Source organism: Podarcis tiliguerta, assembly GCF_965153285.1.
Source record: "Podarcis tiliguerta genome assembly, chromosome: 1".
Taxonomy (NCBI): Eukaryota; Metazoa; Chordata; class Lepidosauria; order Squamata; family Lacertidae; genus Podarcis; species Podarcis tiliguerta.
This window is the reverse complement of record NC_139534.1, coordinates 68224142-68246482: the sequence shown is the minus strand read 5'-3', so window position 1 is coordinate 68246482 and position 22341 is coordinate 68224142. Positions and strand designations below refer to the sequence as shown.

The 22341-nt window shown below is 42.1% G+C and overlaps 1 protein-coding gene across 2 annotated transcripts in view; it reads left to right on the top strand.

The window, feature by feature from the left end:
• The window catches only part of SBF2 (SET binding factor 2), a 228968-nt gene that overhangs the window by 14930 nt on the left and 191697 nt on the right, over window positions 1–22341 (top strand). Inside the window, exons 3-4 of one of the 2 annotated variants that reach the window (XM_083456131.1) lie at window positions 4830–5049; window positions 5649–5806. In XM_083456131.1, the coding sequence (XP_083312257.1) occupies window positions 4994–5049; window positions 5649–5806 (214 nt within the window). In that variant the 5' untranslated portion in view covers window positions 4830–4993. Of the gene's footprint in view, window positions 1–4829; window positions 5050–5307; window positions 5369–5648; window positions 5807–22341 lie in introns of those variants that run through there. The other variant, XM_083456132.1, reaches the window with a different exon arrangement.

Here is a 22341-nt window from a genome sequence, read left to right as displayed (position 1 = left end):
GGAAATTCTTGGGCACGTAAAAATTCCATTCTGGAGAATGAGCTCAGGGGGGCTACATTAAAGAGGCCTTTGTTGTCCATATTGTGGTACTGAATAAGCAATGCATCAGCAAAATATTAAAAGCACATTTCTGTGAGCTTCCAATAAGCAAATGACCCGATATGTATATATATTTATAGCTGGTGAGGGCTTTAAAGATAGACATTTGTAGGTCACAATCCACCAAATTCTGGGCCATAACAAGGAGAGCAGGGAATGCATGGGAAGAAGGTTATCTACATTTCATTGCAGAAATGTTGAAATTCTACTATCAGTTTTAATATATGGATTTTATGTTTTTATTGGGTTTAAATTGTTTAACTGTGTGTTAACTGGGATCATCTAAGTGTTGTTTTAACACCCTGACATATTCCTGAAGTATTGTTTCAGAACTCCTACTGTAAAAAATACCCAAACCTCCGAGGATACCTGTCAGTATTCTGAGGGATTCTAATGCATAGGTGAAATTTATTTTTGCTCTATTAAAGGGGCTTAAAGTATTGTGTCACCCTGGCACAACCATTCTGATTGTTGTTGTTTTTAAGTGGTTTTTTTATTTTTTTGGGTAGTCAGAAAACTGAAAGAGAATGCCCTGAAAAGTGTGAGATCATAAAGCAAATAAGCAAATCAGGATGAGTTCAGGATGGATGCACATTGTTGTATAACTTTCCCTCAAGAAATTCAGGAGTGCTCAGTAAAGACCAGATATAAATGCTTGAAAGACCACCTCCTTCCCTACAGATCCTCTTGGGTGCTATGATTGGCAGAGGGTGTTAAATTGCCCTCAGAAGCTTGGGTGGTGGCAGCCCAGGAAAGAGCATTCTCTGTGATATCCCCTAAGTTGTGAAACTTTCTTTCCACAGAGGTGCATTTGGCATCCTCATTATACAGCTTTTGGTGAATGCTTTATCTTGGGTTTTGACACTTGAGATGTATATCTTATTTCTGTGATTTTAGGTTGTTTTAAACTGCTTTTAATATTGTATAATATTGTGTTTTAATATTTTGTATTTTAGTTGTTGTGGCCCACCCTGGGACCTTGCGGAGTAGGGCGGGTTGTTGTTGTTTAGTCGTTTAGTCGTGTCCGACTCTCTGTGACTCCATGGACCAGAGCATGCCAGGCACTCCTGTCTTAGGACGGGTAACAAACTATAATCATCAGCAAACCTCCATGCAAGCAAATCAAAATGCTCAGTTAATGGGTTATCTGGAGGTACCCTCATTTAAGAAAAGCACGTCTATAAAGCTTCTCAGTCATACATAAAGACTAGCATAATTGCTACTGTTCACTTTCTCCTCCTCACCCCCACCTTCAGCACTAATCTCTTTGCAATGGGCTTGCATTTAAGCTGAAAGACTTTAACATGACTAAAATGGTTTAAGCACAATTAATACATCTTAAGTAGTTTGTGGATGTGGTTGCTTTAGTGCTGTTACTGAAGACGAAACATTCAAGCTGGCCTTCTAGGCATGTGTGGCCTCTAAAAGATAGTTGTGGAGTGATTTAGAAGTGAGAAAAATCAACAGGGACTTGTGGCTTCATGGAGATGCATGACATTTATATAGTGATTTCTGTGGCAACTGTGAAAATACCATTTGTTGCTTTAAATTCCAAAAGAGTGTTATGTGCCATATTTATATTTATATCTATAAGCTACAACCTAAAACAATTGAATCCGGCTTACTTTGCATTTATATAGCAGTTAGGTCTTCAAAGGTGTGTCACTGGCCTTCAGCAGAATCATGAATGTCATCTACAGTTAATTCATTCAGGAGTAGTTTTCATTTAAGTTCTATTCAGCCTCACACTTCAGTAGGATTGAACTAGTTCAAGATGACAGCATCTTAAATGGTTTACAGGAAACAAGAGTGCCATGGAGCTCCTTATAGAACATATTGTAACCATCCTGTTCCTTCCTGTTCTGGTGTTAAGCTGAAGTTGTACGTAGTTGTATTAGGAGTGCTGCAGTTAATCAGCTGTTTCCATAAGCCAAGACCCTCCCCATGTCTCACTTACATATATCCCAAACACCATTCTTATGCTGCATCATTTCATGAAGTGGAGTGAAACATGGGCGTAGCAAGAATTTTTGTTGGGGGGGGGGGGCAGAACCTCTGTCAGCTATGTATTTTTATTTGGGGGGTGGGCAGCTGTTCCCCTCCCCCCCTGGCTACGCCCATGGAGGGAAGATGGGCTGAGATCAAGAGGAACAAAGGAAGCTGTCGTATAGCAGGTCAGATCAATGGTCCATCTAACTCAGTATAGTCTGCACTGACTGGCAGCAATTCTCCAAGGTTTCAGAGAGGGCTATCTTCCAGCCCGACCTGAAAAAGCTGGGGTTTGAACCTGGGACCTTTCGTATGCAAAGCATGTACTCCACCACTGAGCTATGGCACTTCCAGGCAGACACTTGGTTCAGTGTTCGAAACTTCCATTGTTCTAGGTGCATTTTGCGGCAGGGAATTTCCTTAGTGCGAGCAGTTTCTGAGCTCTGGGCACAGTACTGCACCTAAGATTTCAGATTAAAACTGCAGAGTAGAAGGAAAGGAGGACCTTTTCTGTCTTCCCACTTTCAGCTACTCTCTGAAGACTAGAGAAGAGACCCTCTTAAGAATGTTACAGGGGTGGGCAGAGAAGGAGTAGACCATGTGAAAAATGAACATAATACTGTATTTTACCTGCAGTTCATTCATTTTCAGCTTTGTATTCTTGTTATAACAAAGCACGCCTAGACATTTTGTTGTTGTACCCATAACCTAGGTTTAAGGCAGGCTTCCTCAACCTCAGCCCTCCAGATGTTTTTGGCCTACAACTCCCATGATCCCTAGCTAGCAGGACCAGTGGTCAGGGATGATGGGAATTGTAGTCTCAAAACATCTGGAGGGCCGAGGTTGAGGAAGCCTGGTTTAAGGTGTCATTTAGCTCCTAGCTTTCATATCTCAGTTTCTAACACTGACATGGTTCGTATATGGTGTGGGTTTTAACTTACTGAGTATACTGCAACATGCCTAACACAGTTTCAGCTTGAGGGCAGCAGTGGAAATGAAGTGTTAAAATCACATCCAATAGGAGCTCTTCTGCACACAGTTTTCTACGTGCAGAAGTAGCTTTATTATACCTTTTATATTTTGCTCATCCTAGTCTAACAGATTAACAATGGATCTATTCCAGAAGACTTTTCTGCCAGAGTAGTTGGAATTTTTATTGTACTTATTTTTGTGGTAAACTACAAATTGCATAGTGCTGACTCACAACTATTTGCACATTTGCTAAGGACAGAATGAAGCCATCAAGTGGTGATTTCCCTCCCTTATGAACAATCTAGGGTTTCAGAATTGTAGCTCATTTCATGACCTGCAAAACGTGTAAAAAGAAGATAAGCCAGGCTGTGGTGTGTCATAATCTCAGTTTATCCAGTGTAGACTTGTATGGCTATATGTGTTGATGGGATAATTTGAATTACATGGGAAGTAAAATACAACACCTCACATTAGACCTGATGTTCACAAGTGTCAAAATGCTGAACTAGTGAGAACCATGTTGAGTATGATCTATTTTTTGCATTATTTGGGGTGGTGAAGTTGTTGCAGCTGAAAAGAAGCCACAGCTGTGGGCTCCATGCAGCTGCCATAAGGTATGTGAGTAACTCACAACATGGGCAGGTTCGATTGGGTGGAAAGCCTCCATACCAGTACGAGCAGCTTCCAGGAATGTGCAATGCTGGCATAGAGTTTCCAAACAAAAGAGCAGGTCTTCCTAGTGAAACTTGCCAACATTATGACAGCCATATGGATGTGGTTTTCTGAACAATCCCATCATCTGCGGAATATGCCATAGGCCTCTATCACTTGTGCAAAAGTTGAACCTTGCTCAGCTCTCATCACAGTATTGTTCTGGTTGCCACTTTGGGAACATAAATTAAACATGGAGTGGTCTTTACTGACCACATTTATGTATCAGAGCATGCTCTAAATGATTTTGTTGCACCAACATTACCCTCCCTTACAAGCTTTTTAAAGTAAGTTCCCTAGAAATCACTAAATCTGTAATCTTAAACTTATTGTCTAGGCAGTAAATTCAGAATAAACTTGATTTAAATTGTCCCGAAAAACTACAAAGTGCATCTAGAATTGAAACACTAAACAGATTCATTAACAGCACAAGCCTGTGCATGTCTACTCAAAAGTAAGGGTACTGAATTCAATAGTGTTTGCTTTCAGGTATAGGATTGCAGCTCCAAACTGTAACCATGCGATACTTGCTTGTGGGGAAGTCTATGGATTCTGTAGAGTTCAATAATGTAATCTCACATAGGGTTGAATCTAGATGGCCATATTTTGAGTAGACTCATTGATTTCAATGGGTCATGTCTGGCTCCAACCCAGTGTTTGGCTTCATATCCTCTATATTCGTGTCCATCCTTCAAGAACAGAAACACTGAAGTCATTTGGCTTACTCCTCAGTTATTGTGTTTTAGTGCTATTTTAAAACACTCTTTTAAATTGCTCTTAATTAAAACCTAATGCAAGTCTGGAAATGATTTCAGTAGGCTTAAATGTACTAACTCTGCATAGGATTAGGCTGCTACTTGGGAGTAAATAACTTTTGAGTAACCTTCAGGATCATGCAGTCAGTAAAGATAATGGGTGCGATATGGCAAAAATATAAAATAAAAATAATAATTCTAAGAGTTACAAATGGAGTTTGGACCAAGATCACCCCTGCCTTTTTGATGATTTTCCCCCACGGAGAAATGAAACTGAGAAGACATTTCTCCAAACTTGGCTAGGCAGAAGCGAAACCGTGAACATGTCATTTCAAAACATGTCTACGAGAAACGATAGCCGGAGGACACCCAAATGCAGGATGGCTGGAACGCAGTTTACAATCTTCCTCACGGAAATGAATGGGTTCGGAAACCTAACGCAAGCAATTTAAAGCTGCCCTTCACACATGCGCACAGTCAGCAGACATTGGCTCCGAACAGCAGGAGCGAAAAAGGCCTTTGGGTGAGCCCTAAGCACTTTGCAAGCGGAAGCGAAGTCTGCCCGAAAGCCTGCGGGACACACTTTCACCGGAGATTTCGCGAATCTCGGGGGAGGGGGGAGCGGCTCGAAAGCTCCGCCATCCTCCGTTTCCCCGCGCCCTGTATTAATTTGAATTTCCAAAACAGGAAGGAAGCGCCGGGCTAAGGCTTGGGCTGAGCTTTATGCCTCAGGGCGCCATCCGTCCTGCGGCTTTTGCAGGCGACGGGTCCATCATGCACCCGAGTCGCCGCATGCAAAGCGCCACACGCAAACGTGCACCCAGCTGCAAACCACTACAATAGTGAGGGGAAAGGAGGGAAACGCCCGTCCCTAAACCCCTGCCCGCCTCCCCCCCCCCCGACCTTCCCGTCTTCTGACCCCACTGAGCGTGGGCTGCAGCCGCCCGGCAGCGGCGCGTGGTGTTTGTAAACCCCGCAAACGCCCGCTCTGCCCCCGCGAGGTCGTAGTACAGGAGCGGCGTTGCGGCGGTTGGGAGTGGGGGGGGGGTGGGAGCGCGCGCAGGCGCACTGCGAGCCTGGGCGTCCAACATGGCTGAGGTGCTGCTCCTTCTTCTTGTGCAGCAGCTGCAGGCGCCGCGGGGAGGATGCTGAGTTTCCCGGGCGCGGCGGCGGTGTCAGCGGCGGCGGCGGGGCTTGCGGGGCCCGAGGCAGGCTCTCCTCAGCCATGGCCAGGCTGGCAGATTATTTCATTGTGGTGGGCTACGACCACGAGAAGACAGGTAGGTGTGGCTGTTTGGCGGTGGTGGGGTCGGCGGGGAAGGGAGGGACATGGCTTCCTTGTGCACCGGGGCTGGGGAGACGGGGGACTGAGGTGGGAAGGTTGGAGAGGATTAATAAATCCGTGGACGGAAGCGGGGTGGCGGTTAAAGGGCGGTTGGGGGGGGCACATCATGGGAGAGCGTTGCATTTCCTCTCACGAGGTTCAGGCTTGGCAGGAGAGAGCGGGTGTGTGTGCATGTAATTTCCCCCTCACAGGAACTGGTGGAGGGAACAGCGTGACTGGGCAGCCGACACGTAGGAATTGTTGAGGGACAACGGCGGGGCTCGTGTCTCCCTTCCCTTTTCTGAAAAGTAGGGACGCGCGTGTACACACAAACACGTGGGGATGTGAATACACGTGAACGGCCAGCGTGCCATTGCTTTCCTGTGGCGAAGGTGGGCAAGTTGGCTCCACCGCAGCCTCTTCCAGCCTGGTGGCGTGGCTGCAATGAAACCGTGAAAACATCAGCAGTATCTTCCCTTCTCGTTAGTTTATTATATCGCTCCTGGCGCATCCTGAGTGTGTATTCGATGACGCAAGGAAAGGGGGGGTGGGAGGAAGGGAGGCCCGGAGAGAGGATTCCGGCCCCCCAGGACTGTGAGAAGGGAAGTAAGGGGAGGGGGTGTGAAGTCTCGTTACAGTGTGTGCAGTACATGAATGTGCGTAGTGTGTCGTGCATCCGTCGGCAAGTTTAGTTGCTGACATTTGTTGTTTCCGTGTGAGAGGACGTTGTAATTGTTTGCATAAGGGAAAATCAAGCAAATTTCAATAATAAGTAGAGGCATGAACAATAGGCACTATTCACCACAAAGATTATAAACGGGTGATTAATTCCTTGAGTTTGAGTCTGAAAAAATAAGTGAGTTTATGTGTACAATACTTTGGTCACATTTACCTTAGGTTATTCCTAAAATAATGAATTATTCAGCTGGTGTCTGCAACCGTGCAATTCTAACCATGTATACTTAGACATATGCACAATGAATTCACTGGGGCTTACACCCAAGTAGGTGAAATTAGCACTGTAGCCTTGGCTTTGCTGGGGACTGGTATTGATTTAATTGTAAGAAGGTGTAATGTGCAAATCCTTTAAATTTCTGTGTTATGTGTCTCTCCCATTTTCTGATGTCATCTTTGCAGGGGTACCAAAAGTCCATAATCCTGATAACAGTTTCCTCATTTCTCCCTTTTGTTAACTATGCGGGAAGCAAAGCATATGGTTTCTGGTGAATTCTCAGAGGTGTTTCTGTATCGGAGTGTGTTGAATCTATCTAGTTGTTAGTAGGATAACACATAGTATTTCTATAAAGTGGGGTGGGCAAACCTCAGGCTTGCAGCAGCATCTTTGTTTTTCACTAGAAGTTTTATATTCAGTCATGGGATACGAAACGTATACAGTGGTACCTCGGGTTACATACGCTTCAGGTTACAGACGCTTCAGGTTACAGACTCCGCTAACCCAGAAATAGTACCTCGGGTTAAGAACTTTGCTTCAGGTTGAGAACAGAAATTGTGCAGCAGCGGCGCAGCAGCAGCAGCAGGCCCCATTAGCTAAAGTGGTGCTTCAGGTTAAGAACAGTTTCAGGTTAAGAACAGACCTCCAGAACGAATTAAGTTCTTAACCCGAGGTACCATTGTACTGTAATGTGCAGAATATTTTAAAAACGTTTTCAACACATTTAAATGTAGATGCATATTGTATTGACCTATACCTAAACAGCTACATGGAGTTGCATTTCAGGGAATATTTTATGTTGATCCTTTAATCATCTGCTGTCATTAAGCAGGATTTTGAAAGGGCTGAATTCTCTTTAATACATTCGTGTGTCAGTGCCTGGGAAAATCCTATTTGTTTGTCTTGACACCTCTTCCTTAGGCTTCTTCAAACTATTAGTGTGCTGTCTCTTCAGTTTTGTAATCATGTAAATAAAGATGATATGCTTCCTGCATTTAAAATAAAAATATAATCCTTAAACTGCAATTCTGTGCATGCTTATAGAAATCCTGTTGAACTCAGTAACCCTTGCATCACATTAAGGTTGGGCTGTTATGTATCTTTATATTAAAGACAACATAATTTACATATTTATTATAACAATATCAGACCTGAAAATACTTAGAAACTTGTTCAGCCTTATATTCTTGAACACTGTAGTGGTATTGGTCATGCTGAAAACAAAACTCTCACATAAGGTTGTTTACAACATTTGATTAGAGTGTTTCCATAAGACACTTGTCATGTTTTCTAATTATCTATACAAATAACAGGGCTTGATGAATTATGCAAAATATAAAGCAAGCCATTAAATGAAAGGTTTCTTAAGTCCTGTCACTGATTGGTTCCTTCTGTAAACAAGTATGACCAATATAATTTTTATAAAATCTTGATGCAGTTGATGCCTATGTTATATGAAATAAACTCTCAGGCGCATAATAGTTTTGAGGCAAAAGTGTCTTCAATAGTTCTCTTAACCTTTACGAAAACAAGCTATTCCTTCCACTGGGTTGGTATTTTTCCCCTTTTAGTAATTCAAACTATTTGGTAAAGAACTTTCACTGGAAGAATAAATATGCACTGTCTATTCTGAATTCCTTTATCCCACGTACTGTCCCACAGTGCAAAGAGAATTGCCCTTTTTGAGTCACATTCTAGTATTGTGCTGCTTGTTATTCACATGTACCGGTATATTATATCACTATGGGGCTAACACTGATATTTGCTCCAGATCCATATTTAACATTACATTCCTATGTAAAAGGACTGAGCAAGATAAATTTAAACCACTAGCAGCTGTATCCTAAACATTTATGCTTGCATCACTGCCTGTGATGTGAGTGTGATCTTACATATTCAGTATTGTTGTGTCACAGGTAGTATCAACAGCTATCTTAGATACAAGTTCACTGATGTCCCAAATCTTGCTGTTGGTAAATTTACATATCATTGTTCAGGCAGGCAGCTGTGGCAGTTTCTGAATTGGGTCAAGCACAACAAGCTTCTTTCTAGTTTGAACCACATTGCTGTGACCTAATGATAAACTGAGCAGAAGACAACACTTCAGGAACCCCACATAGATCTTGGACTCATCTTAAGACACAGAAATTCCACCTGAGGTCTCTTCTTTTTTCTGAGTTTATAAACATCACTTCCTACATGTTTCTATATGTTTCTTTGGGAATGAGCCATGAAAGCTAAAAACTTGTTTACCAATACAGTGGTACCTCAAACGTAATCCGTTCAGAAAGACCGTTCGACTTCCTAGACATTTGAGTTCCGAGGCACGGCTTCCGATTGGTTGACAGCTAGGTTTTTGCACAGATGCCGCATTGGACGTTCGTTCCACGGAGTGTTCGGAAACCGGAACACTTCCGGCTTTTCTGCATTTGGGAGTTGAATCATTCGAGAATGGAGCCGTTCAAGCTCTGAGGTACCACTGTAGTTCTAAAAGCCAAGCAACTGAATATTTACCAGGAGAACATTGTGGTTCTCTCTTTCACTGAACCAGTAGCTCTGTGCTAGGGTTGATACTGAGCTCAGCCAGCCACTTTTGCTTTGTATTGGCAGCAGATCTCCAGGGTGTTGGGCAAACATAGATCTTTCACAGACCTTCTTTTGAAACTATTGTAGCAGGGAATGCCAGGGATTGAACTCCAGATCTTGTGTACACCATGCATGCAACTCCAGCACTGAGATATGACACTTCCACAGTTGTTTACAAAATATGCAAATGAAGTACTTCATGAAAGTGTTCATTAGATACACCTGAAAAGACATATTTTCACAAGATTTAAGAAGGTTTTGTAGAAAGCTATGTAAGACTACATTGCTGTCTTGCCATTTGTTGACAATGTATTCTCAGAGACTCTTCTCTTCTACTTGCATGTATTTGCCAAGCAATATTAATTTTACTTTCACTCAACTATATCTCTATTAGTATATAACTTGCTCTGTCTTCATTGACATCCTGGTGGAATGAAGAATTGCTGTGGAATTGTACTATGGTTTAAAACTTTAAGTAATGTGGTTGGGAAATGGGCACAATGAATACAACATCTAAGTGGTGCAATATGACATATTTCCCTTCTAACATGGCTTTTGAACTGCTTGGCAACAAGAATTCCCATGTAAATTGGTTTGCCTACTGGAATGTGAATAAGACTTGAAAGAAGTGCGCAGATGTTTTTTGAGATCAAACAAGGACATGAGAATGCAACCCTCCCCCCGCCACACACACTTTTTTCTGCACTTGCTCGTATGAATTACTGACCACATTTGCCTTTAGGATTTTATATGTGGCCTTATTCAGGATGATGAGCCACTGCCAAGGCCCCCCTACAAAGGAATACAGATAAGTCCTTATGGCTTACATTCTGCCTTATCTGTATAATAAAACTATTGAAATAATGAGTGAGGCTGCAGTCCTAACCTCACATACCTGGGAGTAAGCCCATTCAATTCAGTAGCCTGGGTAGATGTGACCATGGTTGTGCTAAACAGCAGTCATTAAGAAGTAAGCTGTTAGAAGCAATGTGCCTTTGTTTGTAAGGAAACAAACATAATATTTACTTTGGGCATAAAGTTTTGTGCTGCTACATGGTCCATATGAAGGTACAAGCAGGAACAGTCAACAGTCAATCTTCAAGGAAAGGCATAGTCACATAAGAGGAGATGGTCCTTCAAGTAGCTCAATCACAAGCTGTTTAGGACTTTGAAAGTAATAACCAACACATTGTGTTTGCTTCGGCAGCACATATACTAAAATAGGAACAATAACCAGCACCTTGAATTGCACTTAGAAACAGACTGGGAGCCAGTGCAGTTGCTACAGTAAAGGGGTCATGTGATGCCAGAAACTTGCCCCAGCCAAGATTTTAGCAATCAAGTTTTTATGTTCCAGGTGTGATGTAGTTGTGCACATGCCTTTTGGTGGGGAATGTTTTTTTAATCTGAAGAACTAAAGAGAGCAATGTGTGCCAAACCACCATAATACATTTCTTCAGTAAATGTGAATGTGCTGCATAAGATAACCGTTTTCAGCTGTTAATGGAAAAGTTTTAAAAGTTGTCACAATGCTGAAATTGTCTTTGAAAGTAATTTCTTTGTCTTTTCCTTAATGCACATAGCTTCAGCAAACTGTTGCAGAGTGCCAGTATTCCATTTGTTAGTGCTCTGTCTGGAAAAAGTAAGATAAATGGATTTCCTATTGGAAAGAAATCTCCATATAGTGGGTGAAAGCCACCATGTTTAATATATATACTTTACATAGACATTTGAACTTTGAATTGCTAAAGCATGCTCATCATAAATACATTGAATATATATACTACCTTCAAAACACACTCTGACACTTGTAATGCTGTCTTTAAAAGTATTTCAGTGAGAATGGAGGCAAGCAAAATGTGTCCTTCCTAACAGGAAATATTTCTCATAGCCATTTAAGTTTTTAAAAGAAATGCCCAGAAGGGACACACATTTTTGTTAGCTATACTCCGGAAACGCATTTAACTTGTCCCAAGATGTGAGGACAGTGAAGCCCTTCAGTATAAGGCAAATAATGAACTTTTATATCATTAGAGCTATTTTGAGCTAAAACTCATGGAGAAAACAATTGTGCTCTCTATTGCCATTCTTGAATGAAACACTTGCATTTTGTGCATAATTGGATGCAGCTTTGTTTAGCAATAGTGACCAGTGGCGAATACATAGATGTGAATCTTGCATAACATGAGCTGGCTGCAGTAATAAGCCTATCTCAATAGAAATGATGGCAACTTAAGTCAGGGCTAGCCAATGTGGTGACAACACTCATCATTGACCATCACTGATCAGCCCATACTGGTAGGGGCTGATGGGAGCTGTAGCCCACAGCATTTTCTACATGTGATGTAAGATTCTGACTTCTACTGGATGAGACATGCAGCAACATTCTAATAAAAAATAGGAAATTCTACTTGTCCCTTTATTCACTGCTGTGAATCTAAAACATCAGTATATTACTAACCTTTATGGCAATTCCAGCTTCTCAGAATTCTAAAACCATTAGAAAATGTGACAGTAGGCCCAGGCAAATATTCAGTTCCTGTTTGAAAGTATTATACTAGAACATGTAGCAGATGTTATGATGGAATCAAAGAAAATCCTTCCCACAAAAACCTGCATTTTTCAGACACTTCTCCTTTTTGGTGATATAAAAGTTTCTGCGCTACGAGGAAATATTAAAATACAGTGGCACCTTGTTCTGGCGGTCTGTTCTTAACCTGAAGCCGTTCCTAACTCGAGACACACTTTCAGTAATGGGGCCTTCCACTGCCTCCGAGCCACCGGTGTGTGACTTCCGCTGGCATCCCGGGGCAAAGTTCACTACCAGGAGCACCTATTTCGGGTTAGCGGAGCTCGTTACCCGAAGCGTTCATAAGGAGGACGGTACGTAACCTGAGGTTCCACTGTAAAGTTGCCCGCTTGGTAGTCATATTGTATAGTTATGTAAGCTCTATGGATAGTTGAACACTACTGCCTTATACAATGTAGTTACTGAATAAATGCATTATGACAGCTTGGTTCACGTTACCCTCTCTTAGTTTTCCAGTCATCTCAATGCATCTGCTATAACAATTGTAATATTTCGATAGGTGTGTTTGAACTAGATTTCTGTGGATTCAGAGACTTGTTTTCAAAGCTTCTTAAACACCTCCATTTTCCTGTATAAATGTGGTGATATAGCTGTACAAGCAACTCCCCATTTACGCATGTGCTATTTGCGGGCGACTGCACATTCGCAGTGCCAGGAACCTGGAAATGGGGAGCACACTGGAGAGTCCTTCTGGCTCATGAAGAGACTCTCTCCATAACCAAAAGAAGATGTCCTCTTTGGGCTGTAGGGAGGGTCTCCTCTCGAGCTGGAGGCCCAGCGGGGCTTTGTTAAGGCCTTCCTGCCTAACAGCTGACCTGCAGGGTAGCATAGCAGTAGCTTCTTCTTTGCGCGCCAGCTGTGCAAGATTCGCTCAGCTGATGTGCAGGGAAGAAGCTTCCCCACGCGTCAGCTGTGCAAGCCCCACTGCCCCTCCAGGGTGCTCCCAATATACATGATTCCAGTTAAACGTTGGAAGGCCAGGAATGTACTCACTGTGTAAATTGTGAGTTGCCTGTAGTTTCCAAACCCTACTAGTGTAGTTCAAATTTCAGTGAACATGATAAAGTTCCAGGATATTTTATTACAGTTTATTATTTGCTTTTTGCAAGGAACATACTTCCTGTATTTCAATTTATAAAGGGAGAATTAGTATTTTTCGTTCTGAGCCATAGCGCTGCTTCACCAAAAATTTCCCTGCTGACATATATGGTGAATGGCATAAACGTGATAAATGGTATAAGCTAAGTGTCCAATAAATAAGCAGTGCTAAATACAACATATGATCAATACAGATTTGTAAACCAGATGAACATTTATGTTAATCAACTATTTATATAGTTTCACATCTTGTGAAATGCTCCTGAAAAAGAGCCCTCAGGCTCTTGGTTGCATTACTTCCCCGTAACCTTAACTGCTGTGGAAGGTTGCAAGGTTCCTCATGTTACTGTCTCTGTTACCTGCTTTATACTGCTCCAATAAACTTTTAATTCTATTGCTCCGAGCGTGGCTCTCCATCTGAACTTTGCTCCCTTCCCTATCTGATACATTTCTCACAGATAGTTTTGACAGTGTAGGTTATTTTCTCCTCTCATCAAGCTTGGATTTGGGTGTGACTATAGGAGTGCCATGTCAATGGTTACAAAGGGAAATGTCAAAGGCAAATGTTACCTGCCTCTGGGACCAGTGTTATAGTCTTTGGGATGTCTTAAACAACCATGTGTACTCAACTGCTGAAAATCTGTGATTCTTTTACATCTCTTTGTTTTTCAGATCAAGTTCTGTTTTCAAATTGCTTTATAAGGAACACATACACAGGCTTAATTTCATGCAATCTGTTGATAGTATAACAGAACGTGTATTCATATCGTATTTTGTTCCATTCTAGGTGTAGTCTTGCATTCTGTTTTTCCTTGTTGAACAAGGGGCCATCTTTGTGTTTTGCACAAAGTGGCAGTGAATTAGGTGGCAAATATACTGACTCAATAGGTGCTGAAAATCCTTTGCATGCAAAGTATGAGTTACCCAGAAGCATATTAAAATATGTTTGTGGAAATAATGTAAGAAGCAAAGTTAATGGTATCTGAATGCTCTTCCATAAAAGCATGTTTGTGGAAATAGCATTAGAATAAATACATTTTATTTATTTGGAGCATTTGTATCTTTTTCAGATGAAAAGGCTCCCAGAGTGGCTTAATATCAATCAAAACTTAATGGTCTCTGCCTACAGGCTTACAATGTAAAAGACATAACACAAAAAGAAAAAGCACTGGAGAGGGATGAGGGAAGAAGGAAACTGAGGCACCAATTCTTAAAGTTAAATAGTAGCTATTATTATGATTAGCTGGCCTGGATGCTGCTCCTTTGTCAGTTTCCCAGAGAGCCACTATTTAAGTCTCTGAAGGCTGCTGTCCAGTTTTAGCTCCCTCCAGCTAAAAAATCTGACTCATTATACCATTTAAATTGCAAAACTGGCTCCAAAGTCCATATATCATCACCACCACCATCATCTAATATTTGCTGCTCATCTGACTGCCCACTCTGAGCAGCTGCCAACAAATTAAAACACAATAAGACATCAAACATTAAAAGCTTCTCTATACAGGGCTGCCTTCGTATGGCTTCTGAAGTTGGAAGGTGTTACTTTCTGAAGACCAGAGAGAATTCCAAGCATCAGGAAAATATGCACAGGAATTCAAGAACATTCAATGAGATTTTGTTAAAGTATGTGGTAACTTATTAGTTGCCCATTTACTATGAACAAGATGGCTACACTTGCAGCAATATTTAGTGCCAAAGACTTTTTCTCTTCCCCATTCCGGTGTGTCGAGATCCTGCCTCATTGTATCCACAGACTCTTGAAACCACGGATATGATACAGTAAGGTGAGGCCAGCATCTTAGCTAACAGCAGTTTTCTTGAGTAGAATGAAGATCCACCAAGCCACACATTAGAGTCTCGTTGAGGTTGCTTTGAAGGGAACTCGATTCCAATGCTGCTTGGGGGAGACAACCCCCCTTTTGATCTCCCCGTATGTATTACTGCTGGGGAAGAGAGCTTTGCAGGCATGAGATAGCAAGTTTAAAACATTATTTCCCCAAAGCATGCCTCTAGATGTTTTGACTATTAACTCCCACACCAGGATTACTGTGTCCAGTTCTGGGCACCACAATTTAAGAAGGATATTGAAAAGCTGAAACGTGTAAGGAGGAAGGTGATGACAAAGGGTCTAGAAACCAGGCATTATGAGGAACAGTAGAGGGAATTGGGTATGTTTAGCCTTGTAAAGAAGAGACTGAGAGGAGATATGATAGCCATTTTCAAATATCTAAAATGGCTGTCACATGGAGGATGGAGCAAGGTTGTTTTCTCCTGCTCTGGAGGCTAGGACCTGAACCAATGGATTGAAGTTATAAGAAAGGGGATTCCAACTAAACATCAGAATTAACATTGTTGACAATAAGAGCTGTCTGACAATGGAATAGAGGCAGTGGACTCTCCTTCTTTGCTGGTATTTATGCAGAGGTTGGATGACTATATAGTGGTACCTCAGGTTACACACTCTGCTAACCCAGAAATAGTACCTCGAGTTAAGAACTTTGCTTCAGGATGAGAACAGAAAAACAAAGTTGGCACATTAATTTCATTTCAGTGTTATCAGTGAACGAGAAGCAAACTTCATGTTACAAAGCTGGTTGAAGTGGAAAAATCTTTTCATGTTAAATGCTTCCTCATCACCCAGTGTCCAATTAGTTTGCTTATAGGTTCTCCTTTGTCATTCATCCAAAAAGTCTGATGACGTTTGGAACAAATTGATGCTATGTTTGATAAACATACTTTTAGCATTGACTTGGGAACTAATTGATTCAGCTTCAGTTGTATAAATCCTCAAGACAGTTTAAACAGCTGGCATGCCATCTGATTGAAATAAATATGAAATGCTTTACAGATAGTTTAAACTTTCATACAACTCATCAAGCTTCATGTTAATTTTCTTTGTACAGTCAGTAGGGGCTAATGGTGAAATCCCCCCACCCCACTTAATTAAGCACTTTAAGGCAGCTGACACAACTTCAAGCAATTTGTCCTGAACACACAACGCTCAAAAGTGTGAATGTAGGTAGAGACATGACACAAGCCCTGCCCACAATGTGTAAAATGTGACAGGCAGTGCTTAGATGGTATTGCATGGATAATGGAACTGAGACTAAAGTACTAAAACACAAGGAATGTCTGCATTAGTGGCTTTGTGATGGATGTTGCACCATCAAATTTATACAGTAGAAGTGTTAATCTATGACAGTCTTTCTGGCATTCATTAAACACCCAATATCCTCATGCCCTTCATATGCATCCCTTGCTTTCTGACATTCCCCATGTCACACAGGTTTGCAGGGGACTTCATTCCATAGTTGCTTGAACATGAGTAGAACTTTCCATGTGAATAGGAACCTTGATAAAGCAGGGTCCCATATTATATGGAACCTACATCTAAGGGGTGACTAAAATAGTTTTGAGACAAGAAGGTCAGATCTTATGGATGTTTACTCAAAGTCTCCTGGTTTCATTATGACTTACTGCTAAGTGCGTATAAAACTGCAGCCAAGATATCTAACCATAGGTTTCCATGAATCATGGAAGTGTAGCTTATGACAGTAGTAGAAGCCATGACCAGTAAAATTGTGATTAAACTGAGTTGCTGTCTGCCGATTCCCCTGTTTATGGTTCACTACTAATTATATAGCACTGCTGTTCTTAACAGACTGCCCATTGTGCCCATTAGTAAATTCAGCAACAAAAATGAGCCACTAGATAACTGAACATAGTATCATGACTCCTCCAAATAGCAACAATCGTTATCAAGTGTCCATAGGTCATGTAAATCTACATAATTACTGGAAGTGCTTTGTTCTCTGGGTTTATATAATCACTCCAGACAAAATATTTATCCCAGGAAGGCATATATTTACATTAAAATGTTTTATCTCTCTCTTCATGAGAACATCCTTTCTTTTTGGGAGAGGTGGCAAGAAGGTGATAGTATGTGTTAGAAACATTGAGTATCCAAGTTAGCTTATTGTTCAGGTGCGTTTGTGCAGCTGTAGCATTGAGAGAGAGAAATCATAATGTTTTGTATGATCAAAATATTATGAACATTTTTATCTTGATACTGCAGGACACCCACAGATTCCAGATGGTCAATACTCTAGTTACTGATGAGCTGTCAGTGGGTACTGATAATATTTTGCCACCTGTTTGGTTCTGGGAAGACCTGGGAGTTTTGTTCTTAAATCACATGCTTTCAGTGTAACATCTCATTATGACAGTAATGTCTTCCACAACTATTTAGGATGTTGAGTATGTGACTGTAACTCACTCCTTCATAGCATATTTTCATTTTTAAATACTTTTGCATTTAACTTTCTTAAATAATACATAGAGGAGTTTTTTTTGGTATTAGAATTAGCATTTTTAGGCTGCACCTAACACACCTAACACTAAAATATAAAAAGTATAAAATAATGTCCAACTAAGCAATAAACTGTCATAAAAAATGGTGTGTGTGTTTATGTATGTATAAATGTTTCATATGTAGCATATAAAGCATAATACATATCATAAGAATGGTGTTAAGACAGGCATAGGCAAACTCGGCCCTCCAGATGTTTTGGGACTACAACTACCATCATCCCTAGCTAACAGGACCAGTGGTCAGGGATGATGGGAGTTGTGGTCCCAAAACATCTGGAGGGTCGTTTGCTTATGCTTGTGTTAAGACAAAAAAACTAACAATAATTTAAAAATCTAGAAATAAAGCAGTCTGTCTTCAGAAAGCTAGGGTGAAGAGTGAAGTTTTCAATAAATATTGAGTAGAGAATTGTGCCACAAAGATAAAAGCACACCCTCAAATTACAGCATGTTCTAGTGCAGGGTTTTTGGACACACCTTCATTAACAGGTCTAAGTGACTGGAGTGGGATGTAGGGAAAGAAGTTCCTTCTCAGATACCCACTGGTGCAGAACCATGTAGGGCTTTATATACCAGTAGTAAACCTTGGCTTGGTTAGGACTATATCACTAGTATCTAGTTAATAATAAAATTCATGTGACTTAGGTACCTGAGTTTAGAGACTAGCCACTGCTGAGAAACACTTTGTTGTGCTATGTTGCTGTGTTTCATTGCTACCTAATATTTTTCTAGAGCAAGTATGTAAACTGGCTGGGAAGAGCCTTGGAAATTAAATACCAGTAGCAGTTTAGTCATGCTGGCCACATGACCCGGAAACAAATGCTGGCTCCCTCAGCCTGAAAAGTCAGATGAGTGCCGCACCCCATAGTCACCTTTGACTGGGCTTAACCATCCGAGGTCCTTTACCTTACTTTTTAAAAAAAAAAAACCCCAAACACATATATAAGTTATGACAAAATAGTTGGCATGCATTCTTAGGGGGAAATTGAGGTATGACTAGTATATTGCATTTATTTCTATCTGTTATTTAAATGTTGTTTTTCATGTTGTCAAAAAAAGTTGAAAGGTGGAATGAAAATATGTTCGAATAAGTGTGTACACTGTAATTCTTGAACAGCAGTGTGAATGTCTCTTTCATTGTGGGTACACAGCAGTGGCATGCAGTAAAATTTTTCATAGGGGATCAGTTAGGGCCAGAGGCGCCAGCTTGTGAGGGCAGCGGGGGGGGGGGGTGATGCGTGTGAGATGTTGTGACATTCTGATGGGACTAGCCTAGTCCCTATGTCCACTGGCTGCACACCACTGGTACACAGTTTGTTACACCTCTATACATACAAGCTTTTCAGTTTATATATCTGCCATGATAGATTTGGCCTACCATCTACTTGTACCTTACTAATCTCATTTTGTACCCAGCATTCATGGTCAGTCGGTGGAAGAGCGTATCACAAACATTATCTGCTTCTATACTGCCTGTGGGGGAAGTGAAGACCTTTCTATAGTCACCAGAATGGAAACTGATTACACTGGCAAAGCTATGACAAACCACTTTGGACTTGTGGAACAATTGGCTATTGTGTCTGTGTTGTGCATTGAGGAAGGGAGCTCCTTCCTTACTGTGCAGTATGGGAGAGAGAGAAAGAGAAAGAGAGAGAGAAGGGGCAAGGGAGATAATAAGTTGTGTATGTTTTGGTCGTTCCTGCCATCAGTATGTGGCCCTTTACCAATTTACATTGAGGGGATGCCATTCTTTGGGGGCAGCTCCTCAAGGGGAAAACCCACCTCTGCCTTAAACTATTCATAGGGACAGGGTATATATTATATCCAGGCAACTCCCCATTTATGCAGGGGTTACATTCTGAGGCACTGCATGTGTCAGCGAGATATGCGTAAGCCCATCTTGTTCCGCCTCCATACTGTTCTGCCTCTGCCCCTTTGCAATGCCTTTAATGCACTTGCTTATTGTTAAACATTCATATGAATTGCTTGCCACAGGCCATAAGCAGAGTTACCCTTTTAAACTACTTTTGGGAGCACTTATCACTGTTCAGAAAACAATTACTTATTTTCATTGATATTCATCACCAGCATTATCTGCACCATACCAACTGTTAAGCCATTTGTGTGTTTGTGTTTTCTAGTCTTTCAGCCAAACTGGCTCATCTCTTTCTCTTACTCAGCCTTTGAAGGTGCATTTTAATGCCTTTGAAGTGCATTTTCATGCCTTTTAAATATGGTTAGTCTCTTTAGATCAGGAGTCAGCAAACTATGGTTCCCGGGCTGGATGAGGCCCGCCAGGCTGGTAAATCTGGCCTGCGGACCATGCCACCTGCTCAGTCAGTCCCGCTGGGAGCAGTCGCCATCTTGATTGCGTATGTCCCACTGCGCTCTCCGGCGAGGCGTCCGAGGCTTCTGATTGGCTGCCGGAAGGTCCTGCAGCCAATCGGAAACTGCACAGTGAGGCCAATCAGAATCCATGGACGCCTTGCCAGAGAGCTCAGCAGGACATACGCGGCCAAGATGGTGGCTGCTCGCAGCGGTGGTTCTTGCCCAGCTCAGAGCAGCAATGGGGTCGGCATGGAGGTGGACGAGGCGGTTAAGCATGGGAGGCAGCGGGCAGGTGGGGCGCCTGGCTGGGGGGGGGCAGTGGAGAAGAGCGGTGGCAGCCTCTGGGCTTCCTCCCTCCGTCCTCATGCTCCCTTGACCTCTGCAGTGGCAGGGAGGGTGCACCGTGCGCTCCTGGCCACCTCTGCTTCTTTTCTCTCTTCTCTCGCTTCTTTCCCTTCCCCGTCTCACCTTCCTGGTTCCTCTAGGCCTGTCTTCCTTCGCTTCTGCGCTGGGGCCTGTGCATGAGATGCTGGTGGGGAATGCAGACCCCCCCCCCCACTCCCAGTGGAGTGCTTCTTCTCCCCATGAGCCTATAGGCTGAGGTGAGCGTGCCGAGGGAGGGCGGGGTTCCAGGGCCGGCTCAGCTCTCCGCCTGCCTGCCTGCCCTCCCTCCCTCTGTCCCTTCCTCGCAGTTGCGGCCATGGCTTCCGCCTCGCCTCCTCACGCCCCACAGCCGAGGAACGGCACCCATGTTACTTTTTCTAAAATGTTGTGGGACCTGAAACACCTTGCGTCTGGAAGGGACAGTGCGGGATATTTTGGCGAGGGATTGTGGATGTAAACCTTATTATTATTATTTAATTTTGGAGTTTGGCCTTTTCTCATATTTGCTTTCCCTCCCAGTAGATGAATTGGGTGAGTGTGGTGAGTCATGTTTTGTTCTTCTCACAAAAACCAAACTAGATGACTAGCTGAGCAACTGCGGGGGGAAAAGGTTTGTAGGGTGAGCCGTGAGAAACTCTAAAAAACGAACAAACCCCAACCTGGTCCAGCTCATAGTTATCAAGGCAGTTTTATCTGTTTCCACCCTGTTCCCATCCTAGGGGTTGGTAAAAAGCCTAGGGGTTAAAAACAACACAAATTGCATCGCATGGGTTTGGACTAAATGATGTGCAGTGTGCATAGGAATTTATTCATATTTTTTTCAAAATATAGTTCAGCCCCCCACAAGGTCTGAGGGACAGTGGACCTTTCCCCTGCTGAAAAAGTTTGCCGACCCCTGCTTTAGCTGCATCTGTGATCTGTTGTTAGTTGCTTAAACACTTAACAAGTGCTCCAAAGCCAGAAAGTTTTGTGTTTGGGGACTACTGAGTTGTGTGTTTTCAGTCTTCAAGAGCAGTTCAGTCAGTGTGATGGATATGAGATTGAGGTTTTTTCCATAGGTGTCTTACCGGCTTTGATCAAACGGATTTGATATGTTTAAAACTAATCGACATTGGATACTTATAAGAACATGATCTGTGTATGACATTTTGGACTTGGCATGTGAGAAGTTAAGAACTCTTAATCACTGTCAGGATGCCTGCTAGATTCCAGGTTCAGAATCTTGATCATATGGGGGACAACTCTGATTCAAATGCCTACTCAGCCATGTGATATTGGGGACAGTGAGCATCTCACAGCCTAGCCTCCCTGAAATGATGACTGTGAAGATAAAATGGGAGTGGGTAGGAAAAACTGTGCATACTACCGTGAGCACCCTGAAGGAAAGGTAGAATATAAACATAACTGAAGCACGTTTCTAAGTTGAGATTCTCTGGACTAGATTTTTTGAATTATGCTAAAAGAGACTTTTATGTTGGGAGGAGTAAGTAGTGATTATTCTCAGTGATCAGTTTTTGTGACACACACACACACACACACACACACACACACAGACACGTATTTTCAGTAGGGCAGGAACAAATGAAATATCCATTAGAAACCATTGTGAAGTGCAGAGGAGACCTGGGAATTTAAGCGAGAGGAGTAGGGTGATCTCAGTAGTATTGGAATGAAGTTCAACCAAACAAAGTGCCGTATCAAAGGGGATCCAAATGTGCCTTTTTATTGTTAGCAGAACTAGAGAGTCTTCAACTGGAAATTGAAGGGAAAGATGCTGTTGTATAGGCCAAGCACAACATGGGGTCATGGAGTAGGGAAATATTGTCAGCAATGTTCAAAGCACAAAGCAGTTAATTCAGGAATAGGCAAACTCAGCCCTCCAGATGTTTTGGGACTACAACTCCCATCATCCCTGACTACTTGTTCTGTTAGCTAGGGATGATGGGAGTTGTAGTCTCAAAACATCTGGATGGCCGAGTTTGCCTATGCCTGAGTTAATTCTAGGATACTGTTTCCAGAATTGACTTCCTCTCTTTAAGATATTTTTTTGACAACCTGGCTATAGTTTGTCAGGGAAAAGAGACTGAAATGAGATCTTATTGCACAATATCAGAGGAATAGAACTGTTTTGATTAATGAAGTCTGTGAGTTCAAGCCATGTTACTAGAAATGTAAAACTTATATT